We start from the raw sequence: 20,097 nt of genomic DNA on the forward strand, positions 1-20,097 counted from the left end.
CTAGGTTGGCTGCATACTTAGCTCCGGTAAAATGACTGCTATAAACATTAATTGAGCTCCTTCACTGTAGTATGATGATTTTAATTCCTCTGGGTACTTATCCAGGAGTGGGATATCTGGGTCAAGTGGTTGTTCCATTCCTAGTTTTCTGAGGCATCTAAATACTGCTTTCCAGAGTGATTGCACCAATTTGTGCTCACTTCAGCAATGTATGAGTATAGAGTTATCCCCACATCCTCATAAAAAATTTATTGCTACTTGTTTTCTTGATAATGCCATTCTGACATCAATGAGATGAAATCTCTGTGTAGATTTAATTTGCATTTCACTAATTCCTAGAGAATACTTTTCATACATATATTTTGACCATTTGTATTTCTTCTTCTATTACTTGCATTTTCAGTTCCTTTTCTCATTTATTGATTGTATTATTTGCTTTTCTTTTTGTGTTAAGCTTTTTGGGTTCTTGATATTTATCCTGGAAATTAATGCTCTATCTTTTGGGCAAGTGGCAAAGATTTTCTCACATTCAGTACACTTTCTCTTTACATTCTTGAGGGTTTTCTTTGATCTGAAGTCCCAAATGCCAATGTCTAGGCTTGGCACACCACCACACAGCTTTGTAGGTTCAAACAGCAATTCTTTATTCCCGCTCTCACACGCCTCCACACAGGTCCAGGGGCAATCCCCATCTCCCTCACAATTCAAGTCCTAAATACTTTCTCTCCAGGAGAACTCAGCCTGGAACTCAGGCAGCAGGCACGCCCTACTCCCAGCAGGAATAATCTTCAACCTCCAACTTCCCTAAAACTCCTATTGTCACGCCCTAAACCCAAGGACCAGGATACTTCCTGCAAGATACACCCTAATCCTGGATCCACCCTGGTGATTGAGCAGGGTCACCTTTCTCAAACACACAAGCAAGGTCCCAGCAAATTTCCAAGGCAAGTCCATTTAACATGGGGTACGCTGGCAAGGATTTCGATGCGTCATTCCTACTTGGTAATGGCCCTCAGCACTGAAGAAGCTTTTTAGTTTGATGCCATTCCATTTATTGTTTATTGATTTTAATTTTTGATATTTGGGTCTCTTATTAAGGAAGTCAGTTCCTGTTCCAATATATTGAAGTATTTGGCCTATGTTTTTTTCTAGTATATGCAAGATTTCTTGTCTAACACCTAGATTCTCAATCCACTGTGAGCTGAGTTTTGTGCAGAGTGAGAAAGAGGGGTAAAATTTCATTCTACTCCATATGCGTTTACAGTTTTCTGAGCTCAAATTGTTGAAGAGGCTCTTTTCCCCAGTGTAAGTTATTGGCTCCTTTGTCTAGGAGGAGTTAGCTGTGTTTTTGTGTTTTAATTTCTGTGTCTTCTGTTCTATTCCATAGGTCTTCTTCCCTGTTTTGCAGCCAATACTAGTTCTATTCCTATAGCTTTTTAGTATAATGTAAGTCTGATATTGTGATGCCTCCTGCTTGATTTTGTTTTTTTATTTATTATTTATTTTTCCATTTTCTTTTGCTAAGAATTGCTTTGGCTATTCTGGTGAGTGCTTCTTCCACTCCCATGAAGAACATAATTATAATTTTGATGAGAATTGCATTGAGTATGTAAATTTTTGGTCATGTAAACAATATTAGAAGTTCCTTGGAATTTTTATGTGAATCCTCCTTATCAAGTAGATCCCTTTTCATTTCCTTGGGTAAATAATATGTATATTTCTTGATATTAAAATTTAAAATAAATAGTTCTTAATGTTTTCATCATTACATGAGTTCACCCTTAAAATCAACTGTGTTTGAATATGTTTAAAATAACACTACTCAATTTCTAATTAATAATATCATTGATCATTTATCTAAATATTTATGCTGCTTAGAGCTTTTGTAAGCATGAGTCCCCTTGTATCCTAAACACATAAGAAATTTTCATATTTTGGATCACAGTATATGTTCTTTAAAAATATGTTCTGATACATTAATCAGTCATTCAGGGTTGTTATTGTTTGTTTGTTTGGGTCTTTTTTAAATTTTCTTGTTGCTTGTCACTATAATTGCTATGTTAGTAAAAGTGAAAAAATTATAAAAGTGTATCCATATTTTCATTCATTATTTTATGACTGAGAATATTCGACATCTTTTTTTTAACAGATTTTATCTATGATTATGCAGAAGGTTATTGGGATACTTCTGTATTTTAACTCAAGGATAAGCATCATCACAATGAAGATATGAAATTCTTATCTGTTTCTATATAGCAAGTATCACTTCTTGGTTAATACTGCCAGAGTTTAGTTCCTGGATCAAAAATTATGTCATGTCAACAGCTCATTAAAATAATTCTTTACAAATCTAATGAGATTACATATCAGATGATAAAACAGTCAATATCAGATACACAGATTCCTAAACCAAAATCTTCATGTTGTTTTGGAAAGCATATGTACTGTTTTTCACTTAATATGATAAAGAACTAGTAGTTTTTAAAACATAGACATAATTACACAATTGCTGTAGTGCACACATTGCTTTGGGCGTCTTTATTCTTTTATTTTTTTAAACATGCTGTAGTGAAATGAAAGTAGAATAGAGAGGGGAAAATGAAATGAATTTGGTTCTCAGTGTTCTGTTTTAAAGCACTTATTTGCTTGGACTTAAAAGTATTTTTACTGATTAATCTCTGCTATAACTTAAGCTCACATGCTAGAAAAAATACACTGATGTGGATAAACAAGCTAAAGGGCTTCCAAGCAAAAATATTTATTCTGCAACTATCCCCAATTGAAAACAGTTGATACTTGTAAAGATGAACATAAAATGCTGCTTCATTTTTCCCTATCTATTTCCCCAATTCCTTCAGTGTAACTGCATCAGAATGTCCAATCCCTTGTAAAAACCAACCAAACAACCAACAACAACAAAAATATCTTGGTAGTTATTATTTTCAAATGCCATTACCTCTGTGCATTTCTCAAACTTCATAGTCATTCATGAAACTCGGTATTATTTTTGTGGTGTTTGACACAACACTATTGTTTTTACAATGACCTACATCCTACAAGAATAAGTGTAACAGGTATAATAGATGAATGAAAAATACCAGTGCTATAATCTACAGGGCTGTTCTGAAGAATATAGCTAGGTCTATAGTGAAAGCCAGATACTTAACATATGTAAGGTTTCTGAACTCCTTAGATGAAGGCATATTTAGAAGATATACCAGAGTGTAGAGTAGAGTTCTGTCTAAATACATGTATCTAGGTTGGTACATGAAAAAAATATAAAACCATATCTATCTTTTCATTATTTCAAGACTAAGATTATTTGACATCTTTATTTGAACAAACTTTATCTATGATTAGGCAGAATGATATGCAAGCAAATCAAACAATACTAAAAATGCTTATAATATATAATTATGTTGATTTGATTGAAATAAATATGGTCTTGTTCTTTCATTGAGATTTTTGTGATTTTCAGAGTGTACCCTCCATATAGAAGTCAGGTATTTTTAAGACAAGTCTATCAATATATTGCCAATTTAGAAGAAACTATACTCCAGGTAACAGAAGAGTGAACTTCTCTAATTCTGTTGTTTATACTTCTTCAAAATAATCAGGATTCTCCAGGGTCTGTATCCCTAGTGTTAAAGAGCTAGATGTAAAACAAAGAGCATTATTATGGGATATATGTTCATGAGCTATATCTTCCTCAGAGCATCATTATGTTGTTGACAGTTGGAAAAATTTTAACTCCCTCCTTTATTGAATTCTATTTTGGAAGATTCACTGCCTTTAAAGGGATGTGAAATGTATAAGAACATTTTAATCATGAGGGAGAATGTGCATGAAGTGTGTTCATAAGGCAAGAAAGTACACGATTAATATGGAGAATATGTCCTTTGGTGAGTTGCTTCAATGCTGGGCAACTTTTCATTCTTCCAAGAGATGTGTTGAAATCCAGAAATGGCTTGGAGAGAAAACAAAAACAAAAACAACTGTGGGGTCTGAGATAGAGGAATGTCTCCTTAGTTCAGTGAATGGTGCATATTCAATATACTAAATTCTGATTTCATGACTCCAAGGATAATTTGACTGAGTTTAAAATTTGTTCTGAATTCTATGTCACCCTAGAGGGTTTAAGTGAACTGTCAATGGTAAGTTTTTGTTTTCATTATTTATTGAATTAAGTAAAATAGAGAACAGACCTGAATGCAAACATCAAATAGCAAATCTGTTATGCTTTCATAAATGTTCCAATAATATAAGTGCAATGAATGTATAGCATGAGAAAAACTCACATTTGGATAACCATACACATTTTCTTGGAAGAGATATACAGGGAAATTGTGATTAAACAAGATTAAAACACAAGTGGAGGAATGGAGTCAATATAATAGATCAGAAGAAATAAATATTTTTAGAGAATGCAATTTTAAGATACCTGTATGAATGGACAGTATTGCTTGTTGATGTATTAAGGAAAAGTGATCAAAATTCATAGATTCCATTTATGCACTTTGAAAGACAGTGGAGTCAAAACTTCAGTGATTCTATTCAAGGGTTAGTTGGAGAATAGATTTTATTAGATAGCAAGCAATGTTCTGTTGAAATGCCTGCTGCAAGAGTAGGAGTGAAGAATGAGAGACAGCTTTATATTTCCTCATTTTTCATTAACTGTGCCTGATTTTACAATAGCCCCAATCTGAGCATCTAAAAGGATAAGCAAAGGCAAAAATCACCAGGCAGTGGTTGGGGAACAGTGCAAAGTGAGCATTATCTAAGCACTGGAAAATGAGTCCATGGGCACTAGAATACAAAAAGAAATGTGAATGTGAAAACAAAAAGAAATTAGAAAGTAAATGTCTAGGTCTAGTTTTTCAAGATCCTAAGTGTATAAATAAGGGGTATGTGGTTCACCAGTAACCCTATGTGTGACTGTTTGCAAAAGTCACCAGCTCACCTAAGTTTCTACCATTGCACCATGTCAAGTTTGCAAGGTACAGCAGTGCTCTGTCCTGGGACTAATACTTGTAGGTTTCAGAGATCCTGTCACTTGAAACACAATAGCAAAAAATTTGTCCCAGTTCTCAGATGTGTTAACATCACAGTTTTTTGACCTCTATTCACTCAGACATTGTGTGGATTACAAAAATAGGATGTATTCATTATTCAGCCTTACATATGTTTTTAGTTCTCTTTGGTCAGCATTCCAAAATGATCTCATGAAGCAAAGGTGATAGATACTTGGAAAGAAAAATTATTATTTTTAGTATTCTATTTAACTGCTGATAATGGGTTGTTTCTTTGTGTTTAATAAAATATGTGCTATAAAATGCACAGATGGAAGGTAATCCATCTGAAACTCTTAAGAAAATTTCAAAATACACACTCAGCACATCACTGTAAATATTTAGCATTGTCAACCTTCTAAATGACCATACAGTTTTGTATATAACTGCAAGAATGTATTTATCAGTGGAAGGGTTGATGATATACTTAAAAGTCTTCTTCAGTAGATGCTTCATGATAAATTGAAAATAAGGTTTGCTAGGTCAAGGCTCACCTGCAATCCCAGACACTTGGGAAGCTGAGGAAGGATAATTGCACTTCTAGGACAGCCTGAGGAGCTACTCAAAATCTAAGAAAATTAGTGAGACCTTGTCCTAAAAAACAACTGGGGATGCAGTTCAGTGGTATTACATGCAAGAACTCTGTAACCAAACAACCAACCAAACAAGTAAAACAAGAAACATGAAAAAAAAATAGAAAAAAGGAAGGAAAGAAAAAAGAAAAAGATACTAGAATATGTCTTGAATATGAAAAAGTTAATTATGTTGATAAAGAACTGTAAAAGTTTGAAGAGGTATATTTTGTTCCTCCAATTTTTATTCATTTCTTTGTATTTGCATTTAGAAGTATTTCCTATTCCCAAGGATTCTCTTGATGTGATCATATAAAAAATATGATTAGCTCAATGATTTTCCAACATTTCTACATGTCTCCATGCTTGTCATAAAATATTTTCACATGAAGCCTTCTATGCATGCATCTGATACATTTATATACATTTATATATATTAAATAATCATTATCACTCCGACTTTTTATTCAGATAAAAAAACTACAGTCCTGAAGAAAACAGTAACTTCCTCTTTATCAAGGACCAGGTAAGGGGTCAAGTAAGAATGCAAAGGTAAGCAGAGGACTCACCACAGAAAAACTGACAGCCCTCTTCCTCACTGGGCCACACTGAATATCACCTAAGTCTCTGCAATTACATTATGTCATGTTCTGCTGCTCTAATTTTATTTCTTTCCTCATGTTTTTTCTTTTAAGAAAAATCACATTACATGAAGCCAGAAACCAGAGCACCATAACTAAATTCATCCTGGTGGGGTTCTCAGAATTCCCACAGCTCCAGGCTCCTATCTTCCTGCTGTTCCTCACCATCTACATAGTCACTCTGGTGGGGAATGTGGGCATAATTATAGCGAGAAAGATCAATGCCAAGCTTCACACACCCATGTACTTTTTCTTCAGCCACCTCTCATTTCTGGATATTTGCTACTCCAGTATGATTACACCCAAGATGTTAGAGATCTTGATTGTGGAAGATAGAACTATCTCCTTCAATGGATGCATGACACAGTTTTTCTTTGGCTGTGCATGTGTGATTACAGAAATGTTCATGTTGGCAGCGATGGCCTATGACCGGTTTGTGGCTGTGTGTAACCCGCTTCTCTACACAGTTGCCATGTCTCACAAGCTCTGTGCCCTCCTGGTGGGTGGATCTTACATGTGGGGTGTCCTGTGCTCATTGATACTCACATATTCTCTGGTAAGACTGTCCTACTGTGGGTCTAACATCATGAATCATTTTGGCTGTGAGTACTCTGCCATCCTCTCTTTGTCCTGCTCTGACACATCTTTCAGTCAGATGGCATGTTTCATCATTTCTACATTCAATGAAGTGTGTAGCCTCCTGATCATCCTTGCCTCCTATGTCTTCATCATAGCCACTGTCAGCAGGATGCCTTCTAAGGGTGGCCTCCGCAAAGCCTTCTCCACCTGTGCCTCTCACCTGACTGCCATCAGCATCTTCCATGGGGTCATCCTCCTTCTCTACTGTGTGCCCCATGACAAAAGCTCCTGGCTCTTGGTCAAAGTGGAGACTGCACTTTACTCTGTCATGATCCCCATGCTGAATCCCCTCATCTACAGCCTCAGGAACAAAGATGTGAAACAGACAGTCAGGGGGCTCTTCTATGCCAAACTGCATTCTCTCTATGTAAAATTCAGATAAATATGTTTTTGTATAACTGACCCATGCATAGTTCTTAAAAAATGTTTATATGAAACTTGTTTCAACTGAATGTTTTAATATGTTTACATTCATGAAATATTCCATATGAAATGATCATAAATGTTCTGAGTGTTTTGTGATTTTCAATTTGATTTAAAAAATGCTACTTTTGTATATTTCTTGTGAAGAATTTCAGAAGGTAGTATGCTTCTAAAATTCCCCAGTGAACATAATTCAGAATAATGAGTTAGAAGTACATATCTAGAGCTCACACCTTGTGCTACAGCCTAGCTTTTCCTTGTGCTTACCAGAGGTGCCAGAAACAAAAATGAAAAGTGACTGCAGCAGATTCATATGTGAGTCTTTAGAACTAACTGTGTTGAGTCAGCAGTTCTATAAAGCATCACTTTTTGTTTCACCTTAATAGAGTAAATACAATGAGAACTCTTGGTTATATTATGACAACTATTGACAGAATTCAGCAAGTAGAAATTAAAAATAAGAGCTACTTGTTTTATGCATCCTTTGTTGTCTGAGTTCCAGTGTAATGTATTAGAGTTCAATGAAATTATTGAGATAATGCTGAGTGCAAAAAAAATTTATACTTACCTTCTAACAATACTTGTTTCCTGTTTTGAGGGATAGGAAGATTGTTTTGGAATTGTACCTTTGATCATGCATTCTAACAATAAACTCATGTCTTCTGTAAGTCTTCATCAGTAAATTGCCTTATGTACCCACTCAGTTGATTAAACAAAGGAGTCAGTGTTGTATGGTGTATCTTTCCTTTTCTTCCAAAATTTATAGAATGACAGTCACTAAGAAAGAAAGATATTAAACAGTTGGTTAGAAAATGTATTGCAGGACATCGGATTTAAGAGTCGGAGTTTTCTGGTCTCTGAACCCTAAATATATGGAATATGCAATCTCATGTGTATCCTATCTCTCTTCCTTTTGTTCCATTTCCCATTATCTAATCTACTGCACTTCTAATTTCCCTCATTGCCTGCCCTTGCACTTTATTGTGAGTTACCTTTCTTGGATCTATTAGAGAAAGCATCTGACCTGTGGTTTTTTGAGACTTGCTTACTTCACTTAGCATGACAGTTTCCAGATCTATCCATTTGTCAGCACAAATGTCATAAGGTCTTTCTTCTTTATGACTAAGTAAGGCTCCATTGTGTATCTATACCACATTTTCTTTATCTATTCATCTCCTGAAGGACACCTAGGTTGGCTCCATATTTAGCTCCTGTAAAATGACTGCTATGAACATTAATGGAGCTGTAGGATGATGATTCTAAATCCTATGTGTACTGACCCAGGAGTGGGATATCTGGGTCAAGTGGTGGTTCCATTCCTAGTTTTTTTGAGGCATCTCTATACTGCTTTCCAGAGTGATTGCACGAATTTGTGCTCATCCTATCAGTGTATGAATGTTGATTTATCACCACATTCTCACTAAAAATTTATTGCTACTTGTATTCTTGATAATGCCATTCTGACATCAATGAGAGGAAACCTTTGAAGTTTTAATTTACATTTCTCTAATTCCTAAAAATGATCCATCGATCTATCTATCTATCTATCTATCTATCTATCTATCTATATGCCATTTGTATTTCTTCTTCTATGACTTGCCTTTTCAGTTCCTTTGCTCATTTATTGATTGGGATATTTGATTTTTTTGATGTTAAGTTTTTTTTGGTTCTTGATATTTATCCTGGAAATTAATGCTCTATCTTGCGGGCAAGTGGCAAAGATTTTCTCCCATTCGGTATGCTCTTTACATTCTCAAATGTTTTTTGATGTGAAGAAGATTTTTAGATTAGTGTCACTCGTTTATTGTTTATTGATTTTAATTTTTGATATTTTGGTCTCTTATTAAAGAAGTCAGTTCCTGTTCCAACATATTGAAGTGTTTGGCCCATGTTTTCTTCCAATATATGCAAGATTTCTGGTCTAATACCTAGATTCTCCATGCACTGTAAGCTGAGTTTTGTGCAGAGTGAGAAAGAGGGGTAAAATTTCATTCTACTCCATATGTATTTACAGTTTTCTGAGCTCAATTTGTTGAAGAGGCTGTCTTTTCCCCAGTGTAAGTTATTGGCTCCTTTGTCTAGGTTGAGTTAGCTGTGTTTTTATTTCTGTGTCTTCTATTCTATTCCATAGGTCTTCTTCCCTGTCTTGTTGCCAATATTAGTTCTATTCCTATAGCTCTTTAGTATAATATAAGGCTGATATTGTGATACCGCCTGCATAATTTTGTTTATTTATTTATTATATATTTATCCATTTACTTTTGCTAAGAGTTGCTTTGGGTATTCTGGTGAGTGCTTTTTCCACTCCCATAAATAGCATAATTGAAATTTTTATGGGAATTGCTTTATGTATGTAAAGTGTTTTGGGGCCAATGTTTTCTCGTATATGCAAGATTCCTTCTCTAATACCTAGATTCTTGATCCACTTTGAGCTGAGTTTTGTGCAGGGCGAGAAAGAAGGGCAAAATTTCATTCCACTACAAATGCACTTACAGTTTTCTGAGCTTTTAAACAATATTATTACTTTCTTCTGGAAATGTCATGTGAATCCCCCTTATCAAGTTGATCTCTTAATTTTCTTGGGTAAAGAATATGTGCATTTGTTGATATTAAAATTTAAAATAAATAGTTCTCAAACTTTACATCATTTCAGGAGTTCACCCTTGAAATCAACTGGTGTTTGAATGTGTTTCAAATAACACTAGTCTGTTATTAATTAATACTATAATTGACCATTTATCTAAATATTTACATTGCTTAGAGCTTTTCTAAGCATGAGTCCCCTTGTATGATAAACCCATAAAAATCTTTCCCACTTTGGATCACAGCATATGTTCCTTAAAAATATGTTCTGATACATTAACCAGTCATTCAGGGTTGTTTTTGTTTGTTTGTGTCTTTTTAAATTTTCTTATTGCTTCTCACTATATTTGCTGTGTTAGTAAAAGTGAAAAAATTATAAAACCATATCCATCTTTTTTTCTTTCATGAAAGAATATTTTACATTTTTTGAACAAACATTATCTATAATTATGCAGAATGTTATTGGGATACTTCTGTATTTTAACTCAAAGTTACACATCATCACAATGAAGATATGCAATTCTTATCTGTTTCTATATTGCAAGTATCTCTTCTTGGTTGATACAGCAAAAGTTTAGTTTCTGTATCTAAAAAACATGTCTGTAGTTCATGAAAATAATTCTGTAAAAATCTAATGAGACTACAAATCAGATGATAAAACAGTCAATATCAGAGACACATATTCCTAAACTAAAATCTGCATGTTGTTTTGGAACTCATATGTACATTTTGTCACTTAATGTGATAAAGAATTAATAATTTTGAAAACATAGAACTAATTGCACAATTGCTATAGTGCACACATTGCTTTGTGTGTCTTTTATTCTTTTATTTTTTTTACATGCCATAGTGAAATGAAAGTAGAATAGAGTGAGAAAATGAAAAGATTTTGGTTCTCAGTGTTGGGTTTTAAATTGATCATTTCTTTGATTTAAAAGTATTTTTAGTGATTAATATCTCCTGTAATTTCAACTACTATACAAGAACAAAAACACTGATGTGGGTCAGCCAACAAAGTCTTCCAAGCAAAAATATTTATTCTGCAAGCATTCCCCAATTCAAAAAAGCTGATACTTGCAAAGATGAACATAAAATGCTGCTTAATTTTTCCCTATTTCCCCAACTCCTCCAATGTAACTGCATCAGAATTTTCAATTCTTTGTTCAAACATCAAACAAACAAAACCTTTGGTAGTTACTATTTTTAAATGTCAGTGCCTCTGTGCATTTCTCAAGACTTCATAGTTACTCAAGAATCTGGGTATTATTTTTATGGTAAGTGTTTGACCCCACTATTTTTTTTACCCTGACCTGCAACCCACAAGTATAAATGTAACAGGTATAATAGATGAATGAATAATACCAGTGCTTTAATCTATAGGACTGTTCTGAAGAATATAGCTAGGTCTAGATTGAAAGCTAGATATTTAACATATGCCAGTTTTCTGAATTCTCTAGCTGAAGGTATATTCAGAATATATAGTATAGTGTAGAGTAGTGTTCTTCCTATATACATGTACCTATTTGGTACATGAAAAAAATTATAAAACCATATCCATCATTTCATTATTTCATGACTCACACTATTTGACATCTATATATTAAACAAACTTTATCTATGATTTTGCAGAATGTAATGCAAATAAATAAAACAAGAGTAAAAATGCTTATAACATAAAATTATATTGGCATGTTTGAAATAAATGCAGTCTTGTTCTTTCATTGATGTTTTTGTGATTTTCAGGGTGAACCTCCATATAGAAGTCAGGTATTTTTAAGACATTTCTATCAATATATTACCAATTTGGAAGAAACTATACTCCAAGTAACAGAAGAGTGATTTTTTTCTAATTATGTTGTTTCCAGTTCTTCAATATAATCAGGATTCTCCAGGGTCTGTGTCCCTAGTGTTAAACAGCTAGAAGTAAAACAAAGAGCATTATCATGGGATATATGTTCATGAGATGTATCTTCCTCCAAGCATCATTATGTTGTTGACAGTTGGAACAATTTTAACTCCCTGCTTTATTAAATTCTGTTTTGGAAGAGGCACTGCCTTTAAAGGAATGTTAAATGTATAAGAATATTTTAATTATGAGGGAGAATGTGCATGAAGTGTGTTCATAATGGCAAGGAAGTACACAATTAAAAATGTCTATCAGGAGAATATGTCCTTTGGTGAGTTGCTTCAATGTTGGGCATCTTTTCATTCTTCCAAGAGGTGTGTTGAAATCCAGAAATGGTTGGAGGAAAAAAACAACTGTGGGGTCTGAGATAGAGGAATGTCTCCTTAGTTCAGTGAATGGTGCATATTCAATATACTAAATTCTGTTTTCATGACTCCTAGGATAATTTGACTGGGTTTGAAACATTGTTCTGAATTCTATGTCACACTAGAGGATGTATGTGAACTGTCAATGGTAAGTTTTTGTTTTTATTATATTTACTGAATTTAGTAAAATAGAGAACACATCTGAATGCAAACATCAAATAGCAAATCTGTTATGCTTTCATAAATGTTCTGATAATATAAGTGCAAAGAATGTATAGCATGAGAAAAAAATCACATTTGGGTAACCATACACATTTTTTTGGAGGAGATATACAGGGAAATTGTGATTGAACAAGATTAAAACACAGGTGGAGGAATGGAGTCAATTCAATGTATTAGAAGAAGTAAATATTTTCAGAGAATGCAATTGTAAGATACCTATATGAATGGACAGTATTGCTTGTTGATATATTAAGGAAATGCCATCAAAATTCATAGCTTCGATTTATGCACTTTGAAAGACAGTGGAGTCAAAACTTCAGTGATTGTATTCAAGGGTTAGTTGGAGAATAGATTTTATTAGATAGTAAGCAATGTTCTGTTGAAATGCCTGCTGCAAGAGTAGGAGTGAAGAATGAGAGACAGCTTTATATTTCCTCATTTTTCATTAACTGTGCCTGATTTTATAATAGCCCCAACCTGAGCATCTAAAAGGATAAGCAAAGGCAAAAATCACCAGTGAGTGGTTGGGGAACAATGCAAAGTGAGCATTATCTAAGCACTGGAAAATGAGTCCATGGGCACTAGAATACAAAAAGAAATGTGAATGTGAAAACAAAAAGAAATTAGAAAGTAAATGTCTAGGTCTAGTTTTTCAAGATCCTAAGTGTATAAATAAGGGGTTTGTGGTTCACCAGTAACCCTATGTGTGACTGTTTGCAAAGGTCATCAGCTCACCTAAGTTTCTACCATTGCACCATGTCAAGTTTTCAAGGTACAGCAGTGCTCTGTCCTGGGACTAATACTTGTAGGTTTCAGAGATCCTGTCACTTGAAACACGATAGCAAAAAATTTGTCCCAGATCTCAGATGTGTTAACATCACAGTTTTTTGATCTCTCTATTCACTGGTACATTGTGTGGATTACAAAAATATGATGTTTTTATTATTCATTCTTACATATGCTTTTAGTTCTCTTTGATCAGCAGTCCTAAAATGACCTCATGAAGCAAGGGTTTTGGATACTTGGAAAGAAAAATTACTATATTTTAGTATTCTATTTAACTGCTGATAATGGTTGTTTCTTTGTATTTAATAAAATATGTGCCTGAAAATGCACATATGAAAGTGAAACTTTTAAGAAAATTTTCAAAAAAAAAAACTTAGCACATTGTTGTAAATATTCTACATTATCAACCTTCTAAATGACCACATACTTTTGCATATAACTGAAAGAATCTTTTTATCAGTGGAAGGGTTGATGATATACTTAAAAGTCCTTTTCAGTAGATCCTTCATGATAAATTGAAAATAGGGTTTGCTAGGTTAAGGCACACCTGCAATCCCAGACACCTGGAAAACTGAGAAAGTATAATTGCACTTCTAGGACAGCCTGAGGAACTAGGCCATAATCTAAGGAAATCAGTGAGACCCTGTCCCATAAAACAATTGGAGATGCAGTTCAGTGGTATTGTATTCAAGGACTCTGTAACCAAAGAACCAAAAAAAAAATAAAAAAGAAAAAAAGAAACATGAAAAGAAATAGAAAAAAAGGAAGAACAGAAAAAAGAAAAATATAATAGTATATGTATTCATAATGGAAAAATTAATTATGTTGATAAAGAACTGTAAAAGTTTGATAAGGGATATTCTGTGCCTCAAATTTTTATTCTTTTCTTTGTATTTGCATTTAGAAGTATTTTTTATTCCCAAGGATCCTGTGAGGTGATCATGTAACACATATGATTAGTTCAATGATTTTCTGACATTTCTACATGTCTCCATGCTTGTCATAAAGTATTGTCAAATGAAGCCTTCCATGCATCAGATATATTTATACACAATTTACATAATATAATGATGATCACCTTTTTATTCAGATTTTTAAAAAAAGCACAGTCTTGAAGAAAACAGTAACTTCCTTTTTATCAAGGACCAGGTAATGGGTCAAGTAAGAATGCAAAGGTAAGCAGAGGACTCACCACAGAAAAACTGACAGCTCTCTTTTTCACGCGGCCACACTGAACATCACCTAAGTCTCTACCATTACACCATGAAGTTCTGCTGCTCCAATTTTATTTCTTTCCTCATGTTTTCTCTTTAAAGAAGAATCATGGCATATGAAGTCAGAAACCAGAGCACCATAATTAAATTTATCCTGGTGGGGTTCTCAGAATTCCCACAGCTCCAGGCACCTATCTTTCTGCTGTTCCTAACCATCTACACAGTCACTGTGGTGGGGAACGTGGGCATCATTGTAGTGAGAAGGATCAATCCCAAGCTTCATACACCCATGTACTTTTTCCTCAGCCACCTCTCATTTCTAGATGTTTGCTACTCCAGTATGATTACACCCAAGCTGTTAGAGATCTTGGTTGTGGAAGATAGAAGTATCTCCTTCAATGGATGCATGACACAGTTTTTCTTTGGCTGTGCATGTGTGATTACAGAAATGTTCATGTTGGCAGTGATGGCCTATGACAGGTTTGTGGCTGTGTGTAACCCGCTTCTCTACACAGTTGCCATGTCTCACAAGCTTTGTGCCCTCCTGGTGGGTGTATCTTACATGTGGGGTGTCCTCTGCTCATTGATACTCACATATTCTCTGGTAAGACTGTCCTACTGTGAGTCTAACATCATGAATCATTTTTGCTGTGAGTACTCTGCCATCCTTTCTTTGTCCTGCTCTGACACTTCTTTCAGTCAGATGGCGTGTTTTGTCATTTCTACATTCAATGAATTGTGTAGCCTCCTGATCATCCTTGCCTCCTATGTCTTCATCATTGCCACTGTCAGCAGGATTCCCTCCAAGGGTGGCCTCCGCAAAGCCTTCTCCACCTGTACCTCTCACCTCACTGTCATCAGCATCTTCCATGGGATAATTCTTCTCCTCTACTGTGTGCCACATGCCCAAAGCTCCTGGCTCCTGGTCAAAGTGGACACTGTTCTTTTCACTGTCATGATCCCCATGCTGAATCCCCTGATCTACAGCCTCAGGAACAAAGATGTGAAAGAGACAGTCAGGGGGCTCTTCTATGCCAAACTGCATTCTCTTCAATTAAAATTCAGATAAATATGTTTTTGTATAACTGAACCATGCAGAATTCTTAAAAACATGTTTATATGAAACTTGCTTCACTGAATGTTTTTTAACATGTTTTCATTCATGAAATTGAATTTGAAATAATCATAAATGTTCAGAGTGCTTTATGATTTTCAGTTTGATTAAAAAATATGCTGCTTTTGTATATTTCTTTTGAAGAATTTCAGAAGGTAGTATGCTTCTAAAATTCCGCAGTGAACATTACAGAAGTCAGAATAAGGAGTTAGAAGTACATATCTAGAAATCACTCCTTTTGCTACAGCCTAGCTTTTCCTTGTGCTTAATAAAGCTGCCACAAACAAAAATGAAAAGTGACTGCAGCAGATTCATGTGTAACTCTTTAGAACTCACTGTGTTGACCCAGGAATTGTATAAAGCATCCCTTTTTGTTTCACCTTAATAGATTAAGTACAATGAGTACCCTTGGTTTTATTATGAGAAGTATTGACAGACTTTAGTAAGTGGGTATTAAAAATAAGAGCTACTACTTTTATGCATCCCTTGTTGTCTGAGTTCCAGTGTAATATATTAAGAGTTCAATGAAATGTATTGAGATTATTCTGAGTGCAATAAAAATTTATACTTACCTCTAACAAAACTTGTTCCCTGTTTTGAGGGATATGACACTATTGTTTTGGAATTATACCTTTGATCATGCATTCTAATGATCAACTCATCTCTTCTCTAAGTGTTTTATTATTAAATTGCTTTATGTACCCACTCAGTTGCTTAAACAAAGGAGTCAATGTTTTATGGTGTACCTTTCCTTTTCTTCCAAAATTTATAGAATGACACTCAGGAAGAAAGGAAAATATTAAGCAGTTGGTTGGAAAACATATTGCAGGACATCTGATTTAAGAGTCAAGGATTTCCTGGTCTCTGAACTCTAAATATATGGAATATGCAATCTGATGTGTATCTTATCCTTCCTCCCTTCGTTCCATTCCTCATTATCTAATCTAGTGCACCTCTATTTTCCCCTCATTCCCCTGTTCCTGCACTTTATTGTGAGTTACCTTTCTTCTACCTATCAGAGAAACCATCTGACCTTTGGATTTTTGGGACTTGCTTACTTCACTTAACATGACAGTTTCCAGATCTATCCATTTGTCAGCACAAATGTCATAGGTAATTTTTCTTTATGACTGAGTAAGTTTCCATTGTGTATCTATACTACATTTTCTTTATATATTCATTTCCTGAAGGACACCTAGGTTGGCTCTATACTTAGCTACTGTAAAATGACTGCTATAAACAATGATAAGCTCCTTCACTCTAGGATGATGATTCTAAATTCTATGGGTACTCACCCAGGAGTGGGATATCTGGGTCAAGTGGTGGTTCCATTCTTGGTTTTTTGAGGCATCTCCATAATTTTTTCCAGAGTGATTTCACCAATTTTCGCTCACTTCAGCAATGTATGAGTATAGAGTTATCCTCACATCCTCATAAAAAAATTATTACTACTTGTATTCTTGATAATGACATTCTGACATCATTGAGATGAAATCTCTGTGTAATTATAATTTGCATTTCGCTAATTTCTAGAGAAGACTTTTTCATACATATATTTTGACCATCTGTATTTCTTATTCTATGACTTGCCTTTTCAATTCCTTTGACCATTTACTGATTGGGTTATTTGGTTTTCCTTTGGTGTTAAGTTTTTTTGGGGGTTCTTGATATTTATCCTGGGAATTAATGCTGTATCTTGGGGGCAAGTGGCAAAGATTTTCTCCCATTCTCTATGCTCTGTTTTCACATTCTCGAGTGTTTTTATTTGATGTGAAGAAGATTTTTAGTTTGACGTCATTCCATTTATTGTTTATTGATTTTAATTTTTGATATTTGGGTCTCTTATTAAGGAAGTCAGTTCCTGTTCCAGTATATTGAAGTGTTGAGTCTATGTTTTCTTCTAGCATATGCAAGATTTCTGGTCTAATACCTAGTTTTTTGATCCACTTTGAGCTGAATTTTGTGCAGGGTGACTAAGAGAGGTTAAATTTCATTCTACTGCATATGAGCTTTTACACAATATTAGTACTTCCTTCTAGAAATGTTTTGTGAATCCCCCTTATCAAGTAGATCCCTTTTCATTATCTTGGATAAAGAATATGTATATTTTTTGATATTAAAATTTAAAATAAATAGTTCTTAAAATTTACATCATTTCATGAGTTCACCCTTGAAGTCAACTGGTGTTTTAATGTGTTTAAAATAACTCTAGTCCATTGCTAATTAATACTATCATTGACCATTTATCTAAATATTTACATGGCTTAGAGATTTCCTAAGCATGAGTTCCCTTGTATCCTAAACACATAAGAAACTTTCACACTTTAGATCACAACATATGTTCTTTAAAAATATGTTCTGATACATTAACCAGTCATTCAGGGTTGTTTTTGTTATTCTGTTTGTGTCTTTAAAATTTTTTTTCTTGCTTCTCACTATATTTGCTGTGTTAGTAAAAGGGAAAAAAATATAAAACCATATCCATCTTTTCATTCATCATTTCATGACAGAATATTTGACATCATTTTTTAATAAACTTTATCTATGATTATGCAGATGTTATTGGGATACTTCTGTATTTTAACTCAAGGATATGCATCATCACAATGAAGATATGCAATTCGTATCTGTTTCTACATTGCAAATACCTCTTCTTGGTTGATACAGCAATGGTTTAGTTTCTGGAACAAAAAAATGTATGCAGCTCATGAAAATAATCTTTAAAAATTGAATGAGACTACAAATCAGATGATAAAACACTCATCTGAGACACAGATTCCTAAAACAAAATCTGCATGGTGTTTTGGAATGCATATGTACATTTTGTCACTTAATGTGATGAAGAATTAATACTTTTTAAAACATAGAACTAATAGCAAAATTCTTAGAGTGCACCCATTGCTTTTGGCATCTTTTATTCTTTTCTTTTATTTTTTTTACATGCCATAGTGAAATGAAAGTAGACTTGAGTAGGAAAATGAAATGACTTAGTTTCTCAGTGTTTTGTTTTAAAGTGATCATTTGTTAGATTTAAAAGTATTTTAAGTGATTAATCTCTACTGTAACTTCAACTAATATACCAGACCAAATACACTGATGTGGGTGAGCCAGATAAAGTGCTTCCAAGCAAAATATTTATTCTGCAACTATCCCCAATTGAAAACAGCTGATACATGTAAAGATGTACATAAAATCATGGTTCATTTTTTCCTACCTATTTCCCAACTCCTCCAATGTAAAATGCATCAGAATTTTCAATACTTTGTTCAAACAAACAAACAAAACCCTTCAAAGTTACTATTTTTAAATGTCAGTGCCTATATGCATTTCACAAGACTTCATAGTTAGTCATGAATCTGGGTATTATTTTTATGGTAAGTGTTTGACACCACTATTTTTTTTACCCTCATCTGCAACTAACAAGTGTAAATGTAGCAGGTATAATAGATGAATGAAAAATACCAGTGCTATAATCTATAAGACTGTTCTGAAGAATATAACTAGGTCTATAGTGAAATCCAAATACTTAATATATGCAAGTTTTCTGAACTAGCTAGCTGAAAGCATATTCAGAATATATAGTATACTATAGAGTTCTGTCTAAATACATGTATCTAGGTTGGCACATGAAAAAATTATAAAACCATATCCATCTTTTAGTTATTTCATGACTAAGACTATTTGACATCTTTACTGTGAACATACTTTATCTATGATTATGCAGAATGTTATGCAAACAAATCAAACAAGACTAAAAATGCTTATAACACATAATTATATTGGCCTGATTTAAATAAATATGGTCTTGTTGTTACATTGATATATTTGTGATTTTTTTCAGAGTGTAACCTCCATATAGAAGTCAGATATTTTTAAGACATATTATCAATATATTGCCAATTTAGAAGAAACTATACTCCAAGTAACAGAAGAGTGAACTTCTCTAATTCTGTTGTTTATACTTCTTCAAAATAATCCGGTATCTCCAGGGTCTGTGTCCCTAGTGTTAAATAGCTAGAAGTAAAACAAAGAGCATTTTCATGGGATATATGTTCATAAGCTGTATCTTTATCAGAGCATCACTATACTTTTGAAAGTTGGAACAATGTTAACTCCCTCCTTTATTGAATTCTGTTTTGGAAGAGTCACTGCCTTTAAAGGGATGTGAAATGTATAAGAACATTTTAATCATGAGGGAGAATGTACATGAAGTGTGTTCATAAGGCAAGTAAGCACAAAATTAAAAATGTATTTCAGGAGAATATGTCCTTTGGTGAGTTGCTTCAATGCTGGGCATCTTTTCATTCTTCCAGGAAGTGTGTTGAAATCCAGAAATGGCTTGGAGAGAAAACAAAAACAAAAATAACTGTGGGGTCTGAGATAGAGGAATGTCTCCTTAGTTCAGAGAATGGTGCATATTCAGTATACTAAATTCTGTTTTCATGACTCCTAGGATAATTTGACTGAGTTTGCAACTTTGTTCTAAATTGTATGTCACACTAGAGGATTTAAGTAAACTGTGAAATGTTCTTGTTTTCATTAAATTTATTGAATGTACTAAAA

General features: G+C 33.9%; 2 protein-coding genes across 2 annotated transcripts; both read left to right on the forward strand.

Annotated features, from left to right (window-relative positions):
* The first annotated feature begins 6,185 nt into the window (after window positions 1-6,185).
* On the forward strand, window positions 6,186-7,303 carry LOC144376641 (olfactory receptor 1165-like). The gene is made up of 2 exons (XM_078044895.1): window positions 6,186-6,193; window positions 6,337-7,303. The coding sequence occupies exons 1-2, from the start codon at window positions 6,186-6,188 to the stop codon at window positions 7,301-7,303; spliced, it is 975 nt and encodes a 324-aa protein (XP_077901021.1).
* A 7,226-nt stretch (window positions 7,304-14,529) lies between these two features.
* Window positions 14,530-15,489, forward strand: LOC101968302 (olfactory receptor 1165). The gene has a single exon (XM_013365802.2). It carries the CDS (start codon window positions 14,530-14,532, stop codon window positions 15,487-15,489), a length of 960 nt encoding a protein of 319 aa, XP_013221256.2.
* The last annotated feature ends 4,608 nt before the right edge of the window (window positions 15,490-20,097 follow it).

This window comes from Ictidomys tridecemlineatus, chromosome 4, assembly GCF_052094955.1.
Source record: "Ictidomys tridecemlineatus isolate mIctTri1 chromosome 4, mIctTri1.hap1, whole genome shotgun sequence".
In the NCBI taxonomy this organism is placed as follows: domain Eukaryota; kingdom Metazoa; phylum Chordata; class Mammalia; order Rodentia; family Sciuridae; genus Ictidomys; species Ictidomys tridecemlineatus.

Excerpts from the sequence above, each read along its gene's own strand:
- LOC101968302 (XM_013365802.2), top strand. The coding sequence starts at position 14,530 with ATGGCATATGAAGTCAGAAACCAGAGCACCATAATTAAATTTATCCTG.